This window comes from Symphalangus syndactylus, chromosome 11, assembly GCF_028878055.3.
Source record: "Symphalangus syndactylus isolate Jambi chromosome 11, NHGRI_mSymSyn1-v2.1_pri, whole genome shotgun sequence".
Lineage (NCBI taxonomy): Eukaryota > Metazoa > Chordata > Mammalia > Primates > Hylobatidae > Symphalangus > Symphalangus syndactylus.
This window is the reverse complement of record NC_072433.2, coordinates 24,061,730-24,086,200: the sequence shown is the minus strand read 5'-3', so window position 1 is coordinate 24,086,200 and position 24,471 is coordinate 24,061,730. Positions and strand designations below refer to the sequence as shown.

Sequence of the window (24,471 nt, the reverse complement as noted above, 5' to 3'; positions counted from 1 at the left end):
GAGTTTGAGACCAGCCTGGGCAACATGGTGAGACCCTGTCTCTACAAAAAAAAAAAAAAAAAAAATTAGGCAGGCATGGCAGCACACACCTGTGGTCACAGCTACTCAGGAGGCTGAGGCAGGAGGATCACTTGAGCCTAGGAGGTTGAGGGTGTAGTGAGCTGTGTTCACACCACAGTACTGCAGCCTGGGCAACAGAGTGAGACCCTGTCTCAAAGAAAAAAAAAAGGAAATATTTGCTAGAACATGTTATATGGGTGGAAATTGACACTTAAACATATTCAAATAGGAATTTGATTACAATTCCAGCACAAATGCTGTCACTACTATTTCCCACCACTATCAATTCTCCATTATTATTAAGGAGTGCTCCCATGGTGGGGCAAAAGTAATTGTGGTCTAAACTTTTTTTTGGTTTTTGACTTGAATTACTCTGGAAATTTTCCTTCCAGATTTTGTGTTTGTTTAGTAGGTTCCTTACAATATATGTGTGACTAAAATTATTTTAACAGCCTTAATTGTATTACAATGACAAAGATTTGTAGATCTTGTGACAGCAAGATTAAATAAACACTGTTCTGTATGAGTTTATTTAATTCCTTTTCAGTGGCTGATATTTGAACCTCTTTCATTTAGAGTCAATCCAGCTACACAATTCACAAAGTGCCTAAACAAGTCCAGGAGGGATTAAAGTACACACCACTAATATAAAAATTGCCATTCTATTGCATAATCTACAGTCTTGTAGTTGAATCTGGGTTCTTGTGAAATTTTAATCAAGTGACTAGGGAAGGTAATATACGATCGGGAAGTAATATAAAGGAATTCTATAAACTACTAAATCTGCTGTATGTTTTGCTGCATGGTCCCATTATAATTTTCAGTAAGAGGAAATTTCCAAATTTTACATGCTTAAAGTTTTACTTTTTGTTGTGTACAGAGGAAGTTTTATTTTATTTATATATATTTTTTGAGACAGGGTCTCACTCTTGTTGCCCAGGCTGGAGCTAGGGGTGTGATCTTGGCTCATTCAACCTCTGCCTCCCGGGTTCCAGCAATTCTCCTGCCTCAGCCTCCCAAGTAGCTGAGACTACAGGCGCATGCCAACATGCCCAGCTAATTTTTTTTTTTTTTTTTTTGTATTTTTAGTAGAGACAGGGTTTCACCTTGTTGGCCAGGCTGGTCTCGAACTCCTGACCTCAAGTGATCTGCCTGCCTCAGCCTCCCAAAGTGCTGGGATTACAGGTGCGAGCCACTGCGGCCAGCCAGAGGAAGTTTTATAAAGGTATATAGTTGAAGGGGTAGTTTTAAAAATATATCATTAGACTATTTCAAATATCAAAGAAAAGGGGATGCAACTGAGATGTAAATGATCACAAAGGGAAATATCATTGGAACAAAGAATGGCGTATAATTTACTAATGACACAGTGATCAGGTAGTTATTTCTGATAACCTTGAATATCATGCAGGTCACATTTTATTTTGTGATGAGAGGAGAACAAACACTATTTACTAATGAATTTATTTGTGTTTTCAGTCGCTGAAATTTGAAAGACAAAATGAAAATCTAGGTCTCTATGCTGTTGCAAAGTATGGCCAAGAAAACTAGCCATCTAAGCAGTTTTTCAAAGAAGGTGTCTTGGGCTAGGCTCAATGGCTCATGCCTCTAATCTCTGCATTTTGGGAGGTTGAGGAAGGAGGATCGCTTGAAGCCAGGAGTCCAAGACCAGCCTAGGCAATATAGTAAAATCATGTCTCTGCAAAAAAGGAGTTCAAGACTAGCCTGGGTAATATAGTTAAGACCATGTCTCTACAAAAAAAAATAATAATAAAAATAAATAATAAAATGAATTAGCCAAGTGTGGTGGCATGTGCCTGTAGTCCCAGCTACTTGGGAGGCTGAGGTGGAAGGATCACTTTGAGCCCGGGAGGAGTTTCAGTCTGCAGCTGCACTGAGCTATGATGCTGCCACTATACTCCAGCCTGGGCAACAGAACAAGACCCTGTCTCAAAAAAACAAACAAAAAAGCCGAAAGAAAAGAAAGGAAAAAACAAAAGAAAAGAATATAGGCCGGGTGCAGTGGCTCATGCCTGTAATCCCACCACTTTGGGAGGCCAAGGCGGGTGGATCACCTGAGGTCAGGAGTTCAAGACCAGCCTGGCCAGTATGGTGAAACCCTATCTCTACTAAAAATACAAAAAATTAGCCGGACATGGTGGTGGGTGCCTGTAACCCCAGCTACTCAGGAGGCTGAAGCAGAAGAATCACTTGAACCGGGGAGGCAGAGATTGCACTGCTGCACTCCAGCCTGGACAACAAGAGTGAAATTCCGTCTTAAAAAAACAAACAAAAAAGACAATATATCTCTGTAAGAAGACAGGTGCAGGGGGTGGGAGTGGACACTGATTTTTCAAATACCGATTTAGATATAATCCATGCTTAATGCAAGACCTAATGAGGTGAGTGAGGCCTGAGCCCACAGAATCCCTCTCAGGGAACTCACAGTTTAGGTCAAGCCACACTTTGATGGGCCTCTCTTCACTTTGCTCTTACCTAATCAGGGGAAATCTGATTAACATATACAACAAAGCCTCAATGGGGGAAAAAAAGGTCACAAAAGGGCAGAGAAGGATTCAGAGAAAAAGGAAGAGGCCTTGCCAGTTCTTGACTAGTTAATTAGGGTCAGAACTGTACTGGGGATTTCCTATACCCTAAGTTTGTTAAGTGATTACATCAGTCTGGGGAAAAGGGATCTGCTCAGAGCGATTCAGTCAACTTTCTTAGTATCGGGTGGTGAATTGCATTTCCTCTCTGCTACCCTATATACTGACTAATGGATGGGGTATGGGGGGGTCTCCAAGAGATGTGTTTACTCCAATGCAAAAGCTATAGGATTTCAGTAGGCCTTGGCCTGTTGGGCAATGTGAGGTTTCAATCTTCCTCTCTCAGATGAGTGGGGCTCTTATCAGTTATGAAGGGACTTCCCTTGGGACTTGTCACGACACCATACAGCGGAGATGGAAATTTGAGGGCAGTTTCTTGTTCTGCTTTGCCATCTTGGAGTGGCTCTGAAAAGCTTTCTGAACCTCTGACAAAAGAAAAATGTTCACAGGATTGATTACTACACAGAATTCAGTGAAGACAACTGGGCAACCTGAATGAAATGTTGAGATGAAAGATAGGTGAGCTCTGATGACACACGTTTAAATTCTAGGTCTACAGGTAAAACTTTGTAAAGGGCCTTGCCTCAGTGACATCTGTACTGGGCCCTCCTTTGCTGAGAGCTTCTTACCCCAACCCTAGCACTCCAAGTCCCGAGAATTGCTCAATTTCATGGGGAAAAAGCCTCTATAATTATATATATATGTATATATGTGTGTATATATGCACACATATATATACATACACATATTACAACAGACTGATTTTCATGATTTGTAACTATCCTTGTAGATAAAAAACAAAAGAAACCAATTCGAATAGCTTAAAAACCTTGCACACGTGGCTACTGGCATCAATATTCCACACAAGATTAAAATTACTTCCCAAGATGCACACCCTGCACTCCAGGTGATATTTCAATAACTTGGTTAAAAATTTCTCAGAAGTCTATTAGAATCAGGAAACGCTCTGCAGTGTGGGTGAGGATTTTAAATTTTTGCAACGGAAACTTTTGGCTCCACGAACAGAAGAGCAAGAGCAAAAACTCAATTAAATGCGTTCTTCCTCCATCCTTGCCTAGTCCAAAAGTAAAAAAAAAAAAAAAGAAAAACTGTTTGGAAGAGTAGCGTTGAGGTTTGCTTCTTACTTTTTGTTTTTCCTCTAGAACAGCCAGGTGGATTTACATGATCCAATTTTTTAATTGTCTTCTATGTCCCACTCCGAATAACCCGGATGCCCCAGCACAATCAGAGAGATCGCTTCTTTAAAAAAATTTCAGCCTCCAAAGATAGGAGGGGAGTGTTAAGGGAGAAAGTACTTTAATTAAAAATCAATAACTCGAGGTTTTTGGGATACGGTTTGCCATTTCCTAATTAAGAAATGGGTTTGACAGTCCCTTTGTAGACACTGCTATGCAAACCCCAAAGGGTTGGTGGCTGTCCAGGCGATGACACTCCGGTCCCCTGCGAGACCCCGGGCCAGCCAGGCCCGTCCGCCGCCGGTCTCCGGGGTCCGTCCCCGGCTCGCGCAGACCCCTCTCTTCTCCCGGCTCTGTCTCCTGCGCTCAGCTCGGCTCAGGGGCCGGCCGCCTCAGGCTCGCCGCCACCAGGTCGTTGCAAATACCTTTTCCCTCCCCGGGGCCCCAGCGCGCGGCCACCTCCCAGCCTCCCTCCCTCCCACTCTGGCAGCGGGGCCCTTTCCCGGCTCAGGAACAGCAGCCCGGGCCGCGGCGGCAGGAAGCGAGGCCCTTGTTGCTGCTGTTCCCTGGCGCGCCTCCCCGCCCTCTGGGGGCCGCCGCGGCTCTTCCGCGCTCTCGGGCACCCCCCTCCGCGCCTGCGCTGTGCCCCACGAGGGGCGGGGCTCAGATTCCTGTCAGCGGCGGCGGCGGTGGCGGCGACCGTCAGTTTTCGCTGAGGAGAAACACGAAACGGACCCTTTGCCTCTCCCCCTTCCCCTTCCCCGTCCTGAACCCCTCTCCTGGCCACCGAGAATCAGTCCCCGTGGAGTTCCCCCTCCACCTCGCCATCGTTTCGTCGGTCCTCGGCCCGGTGGAAGTCACTACCCTCGAGGAGGAGGCAGCGGCAGCCGCCCTCGCGTCGCCGCCCCCGGTTCGGTGCCCGCGGTCCCGGAGAGGAGGTGCCGCCGCCACCGCCGCTCCCCCCCTCCCGCTGCCCACGGGCCGGGCTGGGTCGAGCTGCGATGCCCTCGGACTTCATCTCATTGCTCAGCGCGGACCTAGACCTGGAATCGCCCAAGTCCCTGTACTCGCGAGGTGAGTCAGGCTGGGGGGTGGGGCGTGGGGGCGGGGAGACAGGGCCAGGGGAGGCGAGGGGTCCCTGTCGGGGCCGGGGGCGGCTGAGCCGCGACCCCCATGGCTTATCTGGCCGGAGCGGGCAGAGGCCGAAAGGGTCAGGGTGACGGTGGAGGGGGCGGGCGGAGCAGTGGCGGCCCCTCCCCCGCGGAGCCGCCGGCCGCTCGGGGCCCAGATTCCGTCGGCCCCCGGGGCTCTGCGGCACCAGTCGCTCCTAGCCGCTCTCAGCCCGTCCGGCCCCGCCAGGCTCCGCGAGCCGCCGGCCCCGGCCTCCCGGGCTCGGGGATGGCCCCAGACTGGGCCCCGCGCTGGGGCCACCGCGATCGGGGCGCCGCGTCTTCTTTTACCGGGACCCTCCTCCCCAGCAAAGTTGCCCCCAAGCGGGCGGCGTGGCCTGGAGCCGGTTCTGGGTGCAGGGTCACCATTTTCCTCCCCTTCCAGCTTGTTTGTGCGCCGTCGTTCCACCCCCTCTCCCTCCGGCCTAGTCCACTCCCTCCCCATGTTGGGACAGCCCCCCTCGACCAGGCGTTCTTCCTTTCCTCGTCATCTTCTTGTTGGAAAGGGCCCGAATTTTCTTTCTTTCTTTTTTTTTTTTTTCTCTTCCCACCTCCGTGGCATTCTAATTACTTCTCCCTTCTCCTTTGCAAAGATGGGGGTGCCCTCTCTGGATTGGTTTTATTCCTCTCCTCTCCCAGGAGGACCAGCCCAGGCACAGACGCTGTCCTTTGAGAATTTTCTCTGCTTTTCCATTCAAGGGCTGGTTGCAGGGAGGGAGCTCAGGACAGAGACTTTTCATTTAAGAACTCTTTTGGCCAAGGCCTGCAGGGGATTCCCAGCATCTGAAATATTAGCACTGGAGCTGATCCCTACTCAGGTGAAATTCCTATACTGGACACCACAAGAATGTGTCAGAACAGGTTCCCTGTGCAAGGGGCATCAAAACCAAAATATTCCCACTGCGCTCTTTACCGCTTTTTAAACCACCGGGAGGGGGCAAAAGACATAACCGGGTTGTTAACTATTCATTTCACCGTATATAAAAAAAAATGTAGGTGTTTCTTCTGCTTTTGGTTTGATGTATCCATCTGTTTGCTAATTCCACCCCCTCCAAAAAAGGGACTTCACCTTCATACTAGTGTATCTAAATTGTTTAAGTGAATCAGAGTGAGATGGTTTACTCTGAAAGGTACTGGACTTTACAGACTGACCATTGATTTTGTACACAGAGTCCTACTTAGCAACTGTAGCCACTGTCTGTTGCTCCAATGACTTTACTTGGCAGCCACCATCCTGTAGGATGTTTTTCGGGCAACATTACCTGAAGTACTTTAGAAATATTGTAGTTTTGAATGTCAAAAAAAAAAAAAAGACATATCAAGAGATGATTCTTAGAGCAGGGCTAATGTGTTAGAATTGAGTGCTAAAAATAGCCAAGACATTAACACCATTTGGGGAGTAATCATCAGATAATTTTCCATGAAACATATACTTTATGAAAATCTAAGTTTAGCTTCGAGACAAACGTAGAGACAATTCAGCCTCTTTTGCCGGGAATATATTCACAATTATGGGCTTTAGCGCTTAAAAATACATTGCACTTGGCCGGGCTCGGTGGCTCATGCCTGTATTCCCAGTACTTTGGGAGGCCAAGGCGGTTGGATCACCTGAGGTCGGGAGTTCCAGACCAGCCTGACCAACTTGGAGAAACCCCATCACCCCGTCACTACTAAAAATACAAAATTAGCCGGGCGTGGTGGTGCATGCCTGTAATCCCAGCTACTCGGGAGGCTGAGGCAGGAGAACCGCTTGAATCCAGGAGGCGGAGGTTGCGGTGAGCCGAGATCGCACCATTGCACTCCAGCCTGGGCAACAAGAACGAAACTCCATCTCAAAATATATATATATATACACACACATTGCAGTTATATAAGAGATGTATGCTATCCTTGGCATTTTTTTCCTCATTCAGCATAAAAAGTACCTAATGCTTTTTGTGTTTTTCAGATTCTCTGAAGTTACACCCATCACAGAATTTTCATAGAGCTGGACTATTGGAAGGTCAGCAAAGTACCATTTTAAAGCAGATTGTGTTAGTATGCAAAGGCTTTCTCTGAAATGGAGTTTAAATGGGAAAGTATGAAACTTTGCAAACTCACACAATGTAGTTTTCTCCTAAAGAGTCTGATCCTTCTTTTAGAGCAGCTGAATGTTTCAATGGGTTTTGTTGCTGCGTTTGATGTGCTTGTTGGCTGTTCTATCTGCTTTGAGAAACATTGAAAAAAAAATCATTTTAAATTATGTGTTGAGTGTTCTACTTTAGAATTCCAGACCTTCATTTTAGCTTTTTATACACAAAATAGAATGTGAAAAGGCCCAAACATTAGCATGAATATAAAAGAGTGACACCAAACACATAATTAGTTTGAAAATTCAGAATTTGGAACATTTATATGCTGAGCATTTCAAAATGATAATGTTAATTATTTATTGCAAAAGCATTGATGCCATTATTATTGCATTATACTTAAGGGTAAGGAAAGCCAAGTAATAGCGATGATGATTGAGCTATGCTTAGAAGAAAGGGTTTTAGGAAGTTCTGGAAATGTTAATAGAGTCTGTAGATTAGTTTAAACAGCTTACACTTACTTTAGAAAACTTTTGGCTTTGTGTGTGCGTGTTTTAACATTTTAAGACATAAAATATTCTGTGTTTTTGTAGATTTTGAAGTGATTTCACATATATCATCTTTAAATCTTTATAATTCTGGAATTGGACAGCAAAGATACTAATTTCCCCATTGTAGAGAAGAGAAACTAAGGCTGAAATTAAGAAACCAAAAAATAAAAAAAAAAAAGAAAGAAAAAAAAGACCCACAGTAGAAGAAATAATACTTTCTGTGTTTCAGTTAGTGCTCTTTATCCAAAGCCAAGCGGCCACCGTGAAATACACATGTAACCAGTAACAAACATTTTAAAAAGGCCCTAAATATTTAAGTTTGACTTGAGAAGATTTTTGCCTCCCTTGGAGGTAGTCTGGGATAGTGGGGGGAGAGTGGGTTTTGTAGTTGAGCTTAAATTTGAATACCAACTTAGCTACTTATTAGTTCTGTGACTTTGGGCAAGTGATTTTACCTTTCTAAACTTTAATATTCTTCCTGTTAAAATGTAGCTGTCTCTTAAATTTAGTGAACCAATGTGTATTAAATTGCCTAGTATAGCGTCTAGCTTAATAAATGTTAGTTTTTTCCTTTAGTATCAGCTAAATTTTTTTAACAGTATAATTTAGAGCATATAAAATGTTCTCAAATAATTGGTTATATTTGTTTTGTACATATAAGAAGCCTATAGATATATATTAGTGTGAAAATCAAGTATTTTTAAAACTACAATTGAAATTTTTAGCAGTGTTTCTTAGTGAAGCAGATTTCTCGTTTTTATTCATATTCAATTTGTGACCATGTTGTAGAGACATATTTGTCTGTACAAACCCATCTCATTTCCTGGGCAACAAACCATAGAGTGTCATAATCACAGAGATGATCAGGGAGGAGAAAGACATGAAGAAAAAAATGAATGTTAATTATTTAAACAAATATTTTTAGTGAGCTGATGGAAATACGGACAACCATTTAGCATGTTTATTTACATGTTTATGCCTAAATACTTTCGTTAATTTTTCATTTTAGTTAACAGGATTCTCATTTAAAGTAAGCCTACCCTTTTAGAAATCATATATAAAATATAAAATGTATAAGTATCAATTATGTCATATCCTTTAAAATTTTTTGAGACAGGGTGTCTTAAAAAAGTTGTTTGCTTCTGTAATGAAGTGTCTAATCTGTGCCACCTTGTTGCTATTTCTTTTTTATTATTGGCATTTTAAAGAATATATAAAAGTAGAGAGAATAAAATAACCCCCATGTACCCATCACCACAGTTTAACCATTATCTAATCTTGCTTCTTTTATCCCTTCTTCTCTCTCAAGCTGGATTATTTTAAAACAAATATCAAACATCGTGTCACTTCATACATAAGTATTTCTGTATTATAGTGACTTATTATATTAATTATTAATTATTAATATAATATTAATATAATTATTATATTAATTTTAATTACTCTGTATAGTTTATGAACTATTTCTTGGAATATTCTAGTTTATTTCAGCAAAGTCTCTTGTGACTCTCCTGCCCTCTTTTCAAGATAGAGTGCTGCAGGAGGCTACTGCTTCTAGTATATAGTGTATCCTATAACCTGTGTTGAAATTGTAGGCCATGCTGCTAGATTGGAGTTCATACTGTTGCTCTGACATTTACTTGTATGGACTTAGCCTAATAATTTAATCTTTTTTGCTTCAATTTTCTCATCTTTAAATGGGAGCAATAATAGTGCCTCATCCTAGGTTTTTATGAAGATTATTTGAGGCAAATTCATATAAAGCATTTAATTTAGCACATACTAAGTGCTCAGTAAATGTTAGCTAAAGTTAAACAATTTTAAATAACTAAATGCTAGCTATAGAGTGCTTACTGTGTGCCAAGAACTTTACAAATAAGAACTCCTGAGGCGGGCAGATCACTTGAGGTCAGGAGTTTGAGACCAGCCTGGCTAACACAGTGAAACCCCATCTCTACTAAAAAAAAAAAAAAAAAAAAAAAAAAAAAATTAGCCAGGCATGATGGCACACACCTGTAATACCAACTACTCGGGATGCTGAGGCAGGAGAATCCCTTGAACCTGGGAGACGGAGGTTGTGGTGAGCCGAGATTACTCCGCTGAACTCCAGCCTGGGTGACAGTGAGACTCTGTCTCAAAAAAAAAAAAAAAAAACAAACAAAATAAGAACTCAGTGAATTCTCCTGACTACCCTTTGAGATGGTTATTATTATCCCACTTTAGAGATGAGCAATTGAAGGCATAGGGAGCTTCAATAACTCACCCAGAGTCACAAGCTAGTAAATTGTAGGTCCAGGATTCCAACCCAGGTGGTCTCACTTTAGCCTAGCCTAGCCTCTTGACTACTGTGCTGTACTAACTCCTAATGGTATATACTATCAAGTTCTGTCTAGTAATATTTATGTATGTATGTTTTACATCAGTAGTCTAGATTTTCATCTATTAATAGTATTTAAAAACTTGGCCCAGAGTGAGGGGAATTTAAGTAATTGATGTGATATAATTTGTTAATTTTTTTATAGAACGTACGTTTTCCAAATTTAAATTTTTTTTTTTTTTTTGGGAAACAAGGTTGGAAAACCTGCACTTGGGTATTATTATTATTATTATTTATTATTATTATTTTTTTTTGAGATGGAGTCTTCGTTCTGTCGCCCAGGTTGGAGTGCAGTGGCATGATCTCAACTCACTGAAAGCTCCACCTCCCAGGTTAACACCATTCTCCTGCCTCAGCCTCCTGAGTAGCTGGGACTACAGGCGACTGCCACCATGCCCGGCTAATTTTTTTTGTATTTTTTAGTAGAGACAGGGTTTCATCGTGTTAGCCAGAATGGTCTCGATCTCCTGACCTCGTGATCCGCCCGCCTCGGCCTCCCACAGTGCTGGGATTACAGGCGTGAGCCACTGTGCCCGGCCTGCACTTGGGTATTATTAAACTTTAGAAGTAGATTCAAAATGCCTACTATTCAACTGAGTTTGCATTTAACCTTCCTATCAAAACAGTGCTAGTCTTTCTTGCAACCACTTTTTAAATTTAATGCGATGATTGCCTGACAATGGGAACAGGGTCCTGGCTAATTAATTAATGTTATAATACATGGCCCTTAAATGATGTTTCTGGTAACCCCATAATTAACATGTGACACTCTTAATAAAATAAGTAAATAAAAATTATGCTGTTACAATTATATTCAAAGTAACTTGTATTACAAAAATCCTGAACAAAAGTATACATCACAGATTTTTTATTTTTCAATTCTATTTTTGTATTTTCCTTCTTTAAAGAACATGGTTTATATATATTTTTAAAATAAAATGGTTTGCCATTAATAAGTTCAAATTCGAAGGCTAGGGTTCCTTTTTGAAGTGCCTGGGAAAAAAATTCAGCTGCAGAGAAAAGGCACCATTTGTTATACATTCTATAATGAAAACTATTCATTTTGGCAAATGAAAAACTAAGAAATGAAACTGAATGAATCATTCTAGAAATAGAGAAATATAAGATTATAGAAAAATCATAGATAAAACAGGAAAATAAGAATATAAACAAATTGGAAAAATAGATAAATATAAACAATAGATTGAACAATTTTAATGATTTTAAAAGCATGGAGTTAAGAGATTATATGATATATCAAATGAAAGAACTGGTTAAATAAGAGCTAAATGCTGATCTGATACAATCTTTGTTATTTATTTATTTATTTATTTATTTTTGATACAGAGTCTCACTCTGTTGCCAGGCTGGAGTGCAGTGGCAGGATCTCGGCTCACTGCAACCTCCGCCTCCTGGGTTTAAGTGATTCTCCTGCCTCAGCCTCCTGAGTAGCTGGGACTACAGGCGCATGCCACCACACCCAGCTAATTTTCATATTTTTAGTAGAGACAGGGTTTCACCATATTGGCCAGGATGGTCTCGATCCCTTGACCTCATGATCCACCCTCCATGGCTTCCCAAAGTGCTAGGATTATGGGCATGCGCCACCGCATCCGGTCACAATCTTTGTTTAAATTAAACATATAAGACCGGAAGATTTTTAAAAGAAAATGTAAAATATGACAATGAGTTAAGAGAAAATAAACTATGATTTTTTTTAACTGCTGCTAATCTATTTGATATGGTACCATCCAGAATTATACCTTATAGTGCAAAAATGGAAAATCCTAAACATAATAGCAATGTTTTATTGACTTTATAGAATATTTCTCAATTGTATTTCTTCCTAGGGCCCTTGTTGTATCATAGTTAGATAATAAATGCCTATAATATTTTATGTACAAAGATACCTTTTTGGAAAGGATTTTTTGAAAACATTTAACATGAAAAATAATCTGTTGAATTCTTTTCTTGTTTAGTATCTCATAATCTTTGTGGATCCATGTCTAGTAAACTAAAAGTATTATGGAAATAATGAAGTTCAAACATGTCAAAAGTCATACCTAGTTCATCCCAGCTTCTTGTCTTTAGATCCATCTCTTTCTGAAACATCTGTTTTTGTGTCCCTTCCTAAACTCTGCTTTCGTTATTTTCACTCAATACTGGAATTCTATTGCTTATTTAACATAAAAGGATATAAATTCATATTCTAATCCAGTGGTTCTTGGCCTGATTTTAATTTGCTCTTGACTCTAATTATTCCAGGAGTCCCCTAAAATTTCAAAGTGGTAGTACAGAAAAGCATTTCCCAGTGTGATTAGTATTATATTTAAAAAACAGCCACTTTTTTTTTTTTTTTTGAGATAGAGTTTCACTCTTGTTGCCCAGGCCGGAGTGCAATGGTGCAATCTCAGCTCACCGCAACCTCCACCTCCAGGTTCAAGTGATTCCCCTGCCTCAGCCTCCCAAGTAGCTGGGATTACAAGTGCGCACCACCACACCTGGCTAATATTGTATTTTTGTTAGAGATAGGGTTTCTCCATGTTGGTCAGGCTGGTCTCAAACTCGCGACCTCAGGTGATCCACCTACCTCGGCCCCCCAAAGTGCTGGGATTACAGGTGTGAGCCACTGCGCCCGGCCAAAACAGCCACTTTTTATATGAAAAAGTTGACTCCTCAGATTATATTTTATATTAAGAGTAACAGGTAACTAGAAAAAAATAAAGATCAAATTAATCAGAGAGATCAGTTAGACCTGATTATTCAGTGGCATAGGATATAGACCTGTTAACTTTAGAGAGGTAAAAGACATTTTTCCATAGAAATGTTGCTTATTAATTTATATTATTGTCTTTTCTTGCTGTTGCTAAGATTTTATTTCAAGTTACGCAAAGAAGGTTCCTGTGTCTTCTGTTTGCTTTTGTGTTAATAAAAGTCAAGGTTAAATAAACTAACAGAGTATAAGACCAATGATAATTATGTACTTGAGTGAAAAGGTAGAGATTTCCTTTATGAGTTAACTACAGATAATGGATCTAGCTTTCAGAATAAATAAACTTGATGTTGTAATAAAGGATATATATATTTAATGATTTGAACTAAACATTTGTTACATGAGAGTTCAGTTACTTTTATTTGTTCTTAATAGCTTTTGAAAAATATATACTTTTCTCTTTTTTATTTTTTTGGTTTTTGAAATGGGGTCATGCTCTGTTGCCCAGGCTGGAGTGCAGTGGCACAATTTTGGCTTATTGCAACCTCTGCCACCCAGATTCAAGCAATTCTCCCACCAGAGCCTCCCAAGTAGCTGGGATTACAGGCATGCACCACCATGTCCAGCTAATTTTTTGTATTTTTTTTAGTAGAGATGGGGTTTCACCATGTTGTCCAGGATGGTCTCGAACTCCGGAGCTCGGGTGATCTACCTGCCTCAGCCTCCCAAAGTGCTGGGATTACAGGCATGAGCCACCGTGCCCGGCCCATTTTCTTTTATTTTTAATATTTATGTGGTACATAGGTGATGATCATTATTGCTTCCCACCCATGAATGTTTATCACTTCTTTTTCATTCCGGAAACACTGTGATTAGTCTTTTACTGAATTTGGTATTTAGTTTTGAAGATGAGAGAAGAACAGAAAAGTTTCTAATAGTGAGCTAAGTTGTTGATTATGCTTATTTATTTATTTATTTATTTAGAGACAGAGTCTCTCTGTCGCTTAGGCTAGAGTGCAGTGGTGCGATCTTGGCTCACTGCAACCTCTGTCTATTGGGTTCAAGCAATTCTCCTGCCTAAGCCTCCTGAGTAGCTGGGGCTACAGGTGCACACTACCATGTCCAGCTAATTTTTGTGTTTTTAGTAGAGACAGGGTTTCACCTTACTGGTCAGGCTGGTCTTGAACTCCTGACCTCAGGTGATCTGCCCGAGTCAGCCTCCCAAAGTCCTGGGATTATAGGTGTGAGCCACTGGGCCCGGCTGATTATGCTTATCTTTATAAAATTAGTTTTACAGGAGGCTGAGGTGGGAGGATCATCTGAGCCCAGGAAGTCAAGGCTGCAGTAAGCCTGCATGATCATGGGATCGTGCCACTGCATTCCAGCCTGGGCAAGAGAGCAAGACCCTGTCTTAAAAAATAATAATAATAAAATAAATAAATAAATAAAGCAAGAGAAGAAAAAAATTAGTTTTAATAAAAAAACTGTACCTGAAGCAATCTTTGTAGGACATGCTAGTCAAAAGAATAAATTTAGTGTTAGTAATAATTGAAAACCTTTTTTGAGCAATTTATATGTCAAGCAGTTTATGTTTAACAGCATTTTACATATATTTTTCACATTTAATTCTTAGAAAAATCCTGCGATGTAGTACCAGTATCCCTGTTTCATAAATGAGCAAACTGAGGTACAGAGGGATCCACTAATTTTCCCAAGGACACATATCTCATGGATGAGGCTGGAATTTGAACTTCACCAGTTTTACCCCAGAACTGTGAGATTATACTGACTGTCTTACAGTCAGTAAGAACATTTGAGGCTGGGCGCGGTGGCTCACGGCTGTAATCCCAGCACTTTGGGAGGCCAAGGCGGGCAGACCACGAGGTCAGGAGATCGAGATCATCCTGGCCAACACGGTGAAACCCTGTCTCTACTAAAAAAATACAAAAAAGTTAGCCGGGTGTGGTGGGCAGGCACCTGTAGTCCCCTGAGGCAGGAGAATGGCCTGAACCCAGGAGGCGGAGCTTGCAGGGAGCCGAGATGGCGCCTCTGCACTCCAGCCTGGGCGACAGAGTGAGACTCCATCTCAAAAAAAAAAAAAAAAAAAAAGAACGTTCGAAATTGGCATTTATACTTATACTTGGGCCCTAATAAGATTACACCGTTGTTCAGGGTATAAAAAGAATAGCTTGTGTAGGATTCTTTAGCTAAGCAGCTTCCATAAAGTAATGAGACAAATTTTATAAGCTACATACAAAAATTCATAAAAAATATGATTATGACCCTTTTGGGGAAGATTTTAATACTCAAAACTAGCAAATCATTGCCTGGCTTTGGTGAGTGTCTTTAACATTTAGATGAAGTGATGGCTGATCAGAACACCTATGTTGGCCTAGCTCAGTGGCTTACACCTGTAATCCCAGCACTTTGGGAGGCTGAGGTGGGTGGATCACTTGAACTCAGGAGTTCGAGATCAGCCTGGGCAACGTAGCGATTTTTTCTACAAAAATTAGCCAGGGATGGTGTTACGCACCTGTAGTCCCAGCTACTTGGGAGGCAGGCTGAGGTGAGAGGATCACATGAGCCCAGGAGGTCAAGAAACACCTCTGTCCTGGCTGGTGATGGGACTCAGAAGTGAAAAGTAGGAGAAGGCTAAGCAGAATCCACCACCTAAGGATAATTACTTTAGAAATGAAGGTGCCATGGGGCTCTTGGTTTCTTTGGCAGTAGTTTTAGGGAAGCTGGGTGCCATTGTTCCCTATTTCTGCTAGTATGTTTCAGAGACAAAGTAAATTCAAGAAGAGATGAGCAACGGAAGAAATAGTACTAATGTGAGCTATGTGAATAGTGGTATTTTGCATAGAGCCTTTATTAATTTACTTTGGTTCTTTCTGCTTTGTCTTTTTTAATCTGCCCCTTTCACCCCATGTATCCATTTTCTTACAATAGTCTATACATTTTGTTGTTCTGCTATGGCATCTTGTATCCTTTCTCTATTTCCCTTCTTCTGAAAAGCAAACATCTATAAAGGAGGTTTGCTATTGTAAATTGTAGTTTAGAAGTTAACCCTCACCCTGTAGTTTAGTCTCTTCTAATAAGCTATAAGCAACATGGGCCAGAACCTATGTGTAAATTCATCTTGAGTGAATGAATAAACAGCACTATTATGACTAAGTAATCTATACTTGCACATATACATGAAAAATATATGGTTGGCTATATTATGGAATAATATAGGAATCTATAAAAGAACAAAAAATTTAATACCTTTATACCCAGTTTTAAAAATACTGTGTTCCCTTTTAGAAGGTTGTGCTTGAACGACAACAAAAACGTAAAGAGTACGCACTGTATAGACCCATTTATGTGAAATTCTTTAAAAGACAAACCTATGGTAAGAAAAAGCAGATCAGTAGTTGCCTGGGGCTGGAGTGGGCAGGATTAACTACAAAGGACCAAAAGTAGCTTTACCGAATGATTGAAATGTTCTCTGTCTTGACCATGTGGTTATACAAACATACATACTTTTAAAAAAACTCATGGAACATTTAAAATGAGTGTATTTCTATACTTCTATAAAGGACATGGGCTATATATATTCTGCCAGTGCACTCCAGCCTGGGCAACAGAAGAAATAGTATTAATGTAAGCTATATGAATAGTGATATTTTGCTATTTTGGGAAGCTGAGGTTCACTTGAACCCAGGAGGTAGAGGATGCAGTGAGCAGAGATGGTGCCACTGCCCTCCAGCCTGGGTGACAGTGAAACCCTGTCTCAAAAAAAAATTTTTTTTTTTTACCTGTACTGAACATGTACAGACTTCTTTTTGTTATTCCCTAAATGATGCAGTGTAACAGCTATTTATGTAGCACTTACATTGTATTAGGTATAAGTAATCTAGAGATGATTTAAAGTATATAGGAGGATGTGCATAGGTTATATGCAAATACAAAACCATTTTATATTAGGGACTTGAGCATCCGGAAATTTTGCGGGAAGTCCTGCAACCCATCTCCAACAGATACCAAGGGACGACTGTACTCTGATATATAGTTTCTATAGTTAAGCATAAAGGTGAAAACAGAATATGAGTTTTTAGTCCCTTACAAGTGAGTACTATCTTGTGCTTAACTATGTATCATAAATACTAATTTTGAGTAAAATTCAGATGTGCCCATAATCATATATATACTGTATTCTGAAAGCTAGTTTGAGACATTAGGCATTAAAATGCTTTTATTAGCAATGCAATAGAACACTTAAAATTTGTTGGTAGAAGACTGATTATATAACTCAAATTATTTGTTTGCACTAAAGTTTTCATTATAGTCATCTAAGTCAATAAAACACGTGTTTAAGTGTGTCTTATGGCAGTGACCATAAGCCAAATGTAGACTTAAGCCAACGAATAGCTATCCTTTACAACGGAGTTGTGAATTTGTTAATGTTTTTCTTTTCTGCAGTTTATAAGTAGCAACTTGTTGGATTATCATTCTGAAACACTGAAACAAAGATTTTACTTGAAAAAAAAATACTGCGGTAAAATGGAATGAATAATTAATTTTCCCAAATGTCAGTATTCAACTTATAAACACCTTGATAATTGACATTTGTAAGAACTTTAGAAACACTATAAAAGTTTCATCTGAATAATTTTTTTTTTTTTTTTTTGAGACAGAGTCTGGCTCTGTCACCCAGGCTGGAGTGCAGTGGCGCAATCTCAGCTCACTGCAAGCTCCGCCTCCCAGGCTCAAGTGATTCTCCTGCTTCAGCCTCCCAAGTAGCTGGGACTACAGGCCTGCGCCACCACACCTGGCTAACTTTTTATATTTTTAGTAGAGATGGGGTTTCACCATATTGGCCGGGCTGGTCTGGAACTCCTGACCTTGTGATCTGCCTGTCTCAGCCTCCCAAAGTACTGGGATTGCAGGCACGAGCCACTGTGCCTGGCCATAAGTTTTAATAAAATTTTACTGTGAACTCCAAGACATTTTTCCTGTTCTTTTTTGTGTCTGTTATTAAATTATATTCTCTAGAATATTGGGCTAATGTAGGGTGAATGGATGAGAAAATAAACACAGATGTAATTTTATAATTATTTTTAAAGAACTTTTCATTTTCTTAGTTAATTTTTGCCTATAATATTGGGTACAGGATGAGAATTTATATGTAATATTTGAATTATAGATGCTTTGGATAAAATGACTACTTCATTCCTTAAAAAACTGATTATTGCTTTTTTTAAAAAAACTAGGTAATTAAGTAGTTGAAAGAATGTCATTAAATTAACTAAATTACCACTGTATTATAGTAAATACAAATAACATGCTTACAGTGTAAACTATGGTAAATAAAAACTAAAAAAACACTTCCTTGAAAGTATTTTTTAACCAAACTTCACAAGGATGGATAGAATTAACACTATAAATTCTGCACAGAAAAAAAATAGTGCATACTAAATTGAGAACAGATGCACAGAAGTGCTATTTTTAGAAATTAAAAATGGTAAAGATGATAATAGGCAGATCAAAAGTCCCACATATTTATCAGGGTTGTAAATAAAAACCCAGTTCAAAAACATGCATTACTAACTGGCTGTGTGATTTTTAGGCAAGTTACTTAACCTTTCTGTGACTGTTTGTTCTTGTAAAATAGGAATAATAGATTTATAGAACTGTAACAAGGATTAGATGAGTTAGTATTTCTAAACCATTTGGCATAGTGCTTGACACATAGTAAGTGCTATATGAGTGCTTCTTAAATAAGCAAAATAAAAGTATGTATCCAGAGGAAAATTACTTGGCAAACATACTTAGAATGTAGCAAGAAACCAGAATTTTATTAGCATAAGCTTCAGAACAACTCAAGTGTTGCTAAATTTACATTACATTACATATTAATGTAATAATAAGTATTTTAATGTAATATGTATTTTAATACGTAATTACATATTAAATATGTATGTATTACTTTTAATATGTAATGTAACTATATTACATATTAAAAGTTTAGGGCTGGGCATGGTGGCTCCAGCCTGTAATCCCAGGACTTTGGGAGGCCAAGGTGGGTGGATCACCTGAGGTCAGGAGTTCAAGACCAGCCTGGGCAATACAGTGAAACTGCGTCTCTACTAAAAAATACAAAAAAATTAACCGGGCTTGGTGGCGTGTGCCTGTAGTCCCAGCTACTCAGGAGGCTGAGACAGGAGAAATGCTTGAACCCAGGAGGTGGAGGTTGCGGTGAGCCAAGATCTTGCCAGTGCACTCTAGCCTGGGCGACAAGAGCGAAACTAAAAAAAAAAAAAAAAAGTTTAGGCATGTATAGCACTGTGTTGCACAGGGTTTATCTTCCTAAAATACAAATCCAAACTGATCACTTGCTTAAATAATCCTTTAGTAGTATCCACGGGCTTTAGGATGAAATCCAAATTCTTTTTTTAAATTCTTTTTTTTTTTTTTGAGACGGAGTCTCGCTCTGTCGCCCAGGGTGGAGCGCAGTAGCATGATCTCAGCTCACTGCAAGCTCTGCCTCCCGGGTTCATGCCATTCTCCTGCCTCAGCCTCCCGAGTAGCTGGGACTACGGGCGCCCACCACCACGCCTGGCTAATTTTCTGTGTTTTTAGTAGAGACAAGGTTTCACCGTGTTAGCCAGGATGGTCTGGATCTCCTGACCTCTTGATCCGCCCACCTTGGCCTCCCGAAGAGCTGGGATTACAGGCCTGAGCTGCCACGCCCGGCCGAAATCCAAATTCTTAAAAGCTGGGTCCTCATTATATTTCTTAAAAAAATTGAGAAAAAATTCAGTTAACAAAGTTCATTTTGTTTGTTTGTTTTGTTTTTGAGACAAGGTCTCACTCTGTCACTTAGGCTGAAATGCAGTGGTGCGATCCTGGCTCACTGCAACCTCCACCTCCCAGGTTCAAGTGATTCTCATGCCTCACCACCTGAGTAGCTGGGACTACAGGAGTGTGCCACCACGCCAGGCTAATTTTTTGTATTTTTAGTAGAGGTGGGGTTTCGTTATGTTGACCAGGGTGGTCTCAAACTCCCGATCTCAAGTGATCCGCCTGCCTTGGCCTCCCAAAGTGCTGGGATTACAGGCATGAGCTACCGCGCCCAGCTAAAGTTTCTCATTTAACCATTTTAAAGTGTGCAATTCAGTGGTTTTTAGTATATTCAAATGTAGTGCAACCATCATCATTATCACATTCTAGAACATTTTTATCATCCCCACCAAAGAAATCTCTTACCCAGTAAGTAGTCATTCTCCATTTGCCTCTTCCCTCAGGTCCTGGCAACCGTTTGTTAACTTTCTGCCTCTATGGATTTACCAGATTCTAGACATTTCATGTAAAAGGAATCCTACAATATGTGGTCTTTAGTGACTGGCTTGTTTGACTTAGCATAATATTTTCAAGTTCATCCATGTTGTAGTATGCATCAGTAATTCATTCCTTTTTTATTGCAGAATAGTATTCCATTTTATGGATATACCACATTTTGTTTATCTGTTCATTAGTTGATGGATATTTGTGTCATTTCCACATTTTGACTGTCATGAACAATGCTGCTGTGAACATTCATGTACAAGTTTTTGTATAGACAGAGGCTTTCATTTCTCTTGGGTCTGTCTATACATAGGAGTGGAATTATTGGGTCATTTGGTAACTCTATATTTAACTTTTTAAGAAACTGCCAAACTGCTTTCCATGATGGCTGTACCATTTTTTCATTTTTACCAGCAGTGTATGAGGGTTCTGATTTTTTCACTTTTTTTTGCCAGTACCTATCTGTCTTTTTAATAAAGCCATCCTAGTGGGTATGAATTGGTATTTCTTGTGATTTTGAGTAAATTTCTCTGATGACTAATGATATTGAGCATCCTTTCATGTGATTACTAGACAGTAGTATTAATATATCTTTGGAGAAATGCCTATTCAAGGCTTTTGTGAACTTTTTATGATGAAAAAAATCTTAAAAATTATATATTTATCATGTACAACATGTTTTGAAATATGTATACATTGGCTAATTTGAGCTTATTAATATATGCATTTACTTTTTTGGTGAGAACACTTAAAATCTATTTTCTTAGTGATTTTCAAGAATGTAATACATTGTTATTAATTTTTCTCGCTTTAAAATTGGGTTATTAGGCCGGGTGGGCGCAGTGGCTCATGCCTGTAATCCCAGCACTTTGCGAGGCTGAGGAGGGCAGATCATTTGAGGTCAGGAGTTCAAGACCAGGCTGGGCAACATGGTGAAACCCCGTCTCTACTAAAAATACAAAAATTAGCTGGGTGTGGTGGTGCATGCCTGTAATCCCAGCTGCTCAGGAGGCTGAGGCAGGAGAATTGTTTGAACCTAGGAGGGGGATGTTGCAGTGAGTTGAGATCGTGCACCTGTACTCCAGCCTGAGCAACAGAGTGAGACTCTGTCTCAAATAAATAAAATAAAATAAAATTGGGTTGTCGTCTTATTCTTGAATTGTAAGAGTTCTTTATATATCCTGGATATAAGTCTCTTATCAGATACTTGATTTGCAAAAACTTTCTCCCATTCTGTGGGTTGGCTTCACATTCTTGGTAGTGTCATTTGATGCACAAATATTTTAATTTTGATAAAAGCCAATTTATTTTTTCTTTGTTGCTCATGCTTTGGTGTCATATTTTAAAAACTATTGCCTAGCCCAGGGTCACAGAGGTATACTTATGTTTTTTTCTGAGAACTTTAGGATCTTAGTCTTACATTTAGGTATTTGATCCATTTTGAGCTAAATTTGTATATTGTGTGAGGTAAGAGCCTAACAGCTTCATTGTTTTGCATGTGCATATCTAGTTGCCTGAGCCCTATTTGTTGAAAAGACTTGTTTCCCCATTGAATGGTCTGGGCACTCTTGTCAAAAATTAATTGGGCATAGATGTATGGCTTGTTTTTGTTTTTTTCTTCTGGAGTCTCAGTTCTATTCCATTTATCTCTATGTCTATCCTGCATCAATACCATATTGTCTTAATTACTGTAGCTTTGTAGAAGTTTTGAAATTAGGAAGCGCGAGCCTTCCAACTTTTTTTCTTCTTTTATAGGATTGTTTTGGCTATTTAATGTCTCTTGAATTTTTATGTAAATTTTAGGAACAGCTTCTCAATTTCTGCAAATAAGTCAGCTGTGATTTTAATAAGAATTCTGTTGAATCTGTAGGCTAATCTGAGGAGTATTACCATCTTAATAATATTAAATATTTTTGTCCATGAACATGGGATGTCTTTTTATGTTTTTTTAGATCTTTATTTCAACGATTATTTAAAAAATTTATAAGTATTCCATTCTTTTTTAATCATTGTTTTTTAAGTGTTAATAAAATTATGGAAATAATTTGAAGAAAGGTTTGTCAAAATTTGGGAAAGCCCTTGTATTTATAATTTTCTGTTTTAAGGGATGGGGTCTCATTCTGTCATCCTGGCTGCTGGAGTGCAGTGGCATGAGCATGAATCACTATAGTCTTGAACTCCTGGGCTAAAGCAATCCTCCTGCCTCAGCCTCCTGAGTAGCTGGGACTACTCAGTGTTTACAGGTGCAAAACACCATGCCCAGCTAATTGAAAAAAAAAAAAAAAATTGTAGGGACGGGTTCTTGCTCTGTTGCCCAGGCTGATCTTGAATTCTTGGCCTCAAGTGATCCTCCCATCTCATTCTTCCATTATTCCATTATTATAATTATATAATAATTATATAATATATAATTGTAATATAATTAATATACATATTAATTTGGAGGAAGCTGTTTAGTACGGGGAAAAGTACAGAATTTCTAGTTAGGAAACATAATCAAATATCTGTTTTACACTTTGCTAGTTTTATTTCTTTTCCTCTTTTTATCCTCATTTCCTTTTTATCTAGCAAGGTTATCGTGAAGCTTCTATGAACAATTTTTTACATTATGCTAGTGCCTTTAAACATTGTTTGAATATGAATCTCTAACTTGCTCTGAATATTTTGAGAAAAAAGTTGAATCTTTGTTTGAAGAAAAAAGTTGATTTTTCAGGATAAGTAATTCTTTTTGGGTGTTCAAGATATTTTTAACAAAAAATTTTTCAAAAACTGAAAGTTGACTTGGCACAGTAGCTCACACCTGTAATTTCAGCACTTCATGGGGCCAAGGCAGTTGACTTAAGGCCAGGAGTTCAAGACCAGCGTGAGCAACATAGCAAGACCCCTTCCTACACAGCCCAGGAGTTTGAGGCTGCAGTGAGCTGTGATTGTGCCACTGCATTTCAGCCTGGGTGACAGAATGAGACCCTGTCTTGATTTTAAAAAAAATTACAAAAAGTCTTTCCAAAGCTATAAACACTTTAAGCTTTATTCTTTCTCTTTTTCCATGATACTTATTGGCTCTTTTAGGTTTAGTGGTAACTCCTACCAATAATCCTTAAAAGGAAAATGATAATTACTTTTTCTTTTTTTTTTTTTTTGAGAAGGAGGCTCACTCTGTCACCCAGGCTGGAGTGCAGTGGCATGATCTCGGCTTACCGCAACCTCTGCCTCCTGAGTTCAAGCGATTTTCCTGCCTCAGCCTCCCAAGTAGCTGGGATTACAGGCGCCCACCACCACGCCTGGATAATTTTTGTATTTTTGGTAGAGACGGGGTTTCACCATGTTGGCCAGGCTGGTCTCGAACTCATGACCTCAAGTGATCCACCTGCCTTGGTCTCCAGAGTGCTGGGATTATAGGCGTGAGCCACCATGCTCGGTGGTAATTACTTTTTAGGGATGATACATGGTACTTAGTTGTCATTAATTTTTTTGTTGTTATTGTTCAAAAATTATAGTATCTAAAGTCTTGTGAACATGGGAACAGATTGTGAGGAGAAAAGTAAATAAAAGCTTGTGATTATTTCAAATTCTTATGATCTCAAGTCTTGACTAAAACGTGTGCTTTACAGGAATTAAGATTAAAGTGAAGCTGTTTTTTTCCCTCATGTTTCTAACTTAAATCTTTAAGGGGCATTAATACTTATGAAATTGATAAGTTTTCTCATCTTTTGATTATGCCCCTCAAGTCATGCTTCTGAAAAATGCATTCTAGTTAAAAATATAAGAATACTTATTAATCATAAAATATATTGGTACTTGTTTAATGTAGAACTAAGGGATTTAGATACATCCTTTAAAGGCAAATAATACATTTGATCATTAAATGGAATAAGTTACTTTCAGAGTAGAGTAGGGTTTATTCTTGGGAGTTTGAAGTTGAGCACAGAGGCATGGATATAAGAGTGGATTCACATCTATTTCCTGTCTGGGTGCTTTAGGAATTTAATCCTTTTTAAAACTGGAACTATTGGGAATTTTTTTTTTTTCTTTGTGAGGAATCATGAAAATCCCAGGTTTAAGTACATATTGTTTCTAGTTAGATTAGTTGCATTAGTGTCAAAAATGAATAAACTAGTTTTAGGTTTCCTATGTGTTCTGAATATTATATATATATATATATAATATATATATATACATACTCTTACTAACTATGAATACATAAATTAGCCAACAGATATTAGTCAATTTTATTTTGATTGGTCAACTTTTAAAACTGTGACTTTTACTGAGTTTCTGTCTTTGTCTTTCTAGATGTTATAGTGAAATGTCTAAGGAGGGAAACTGAAATGAAGTGGTGTCTGCCAAATGAATAACTTTACTTATGGTATTGTAGCACAGTTACTTCTTCTTAAAAAAATT

At 39.2% G+C, this 24,471-nt stretch overlaps 1 protein-coding gene across 4 annotated transcripts in view; it reads left to right on the top strand.

The window, feature by feature from the left end:
* Positions 1–4,495: 4,495 nt before the first annotated feature.
* NFAT5 (nuclear factor of activated T cells 5) overlaps positions 4,496–24,471 on the top strand; it is a 131,171-nt gene continuing 111,195 nt past the window's right edge. For 2 of the 4 annotated variants that reach the window (XM_055297765.2, XM_055297764.2), the window contains exons 1-2: positions 4,514–4,936; positions 6,980–7,033. In XM_055297765.2, the coding sequence (XP_055153740.1) occupies positions 4,864–4,936; positions 6,980–7,033 (127 nt within the window). In that variant the 5' untranslated portion in view covers positions 4,514–4,863. Of the gene's footprint in view, positions 4,937–6,979; positions 7,034–24,471 lie in introns of all 4 variants that reach the window. The other 2 variants (XM_055297766.2, XM_063611551.1) reach the window with 2 other exon arrangements.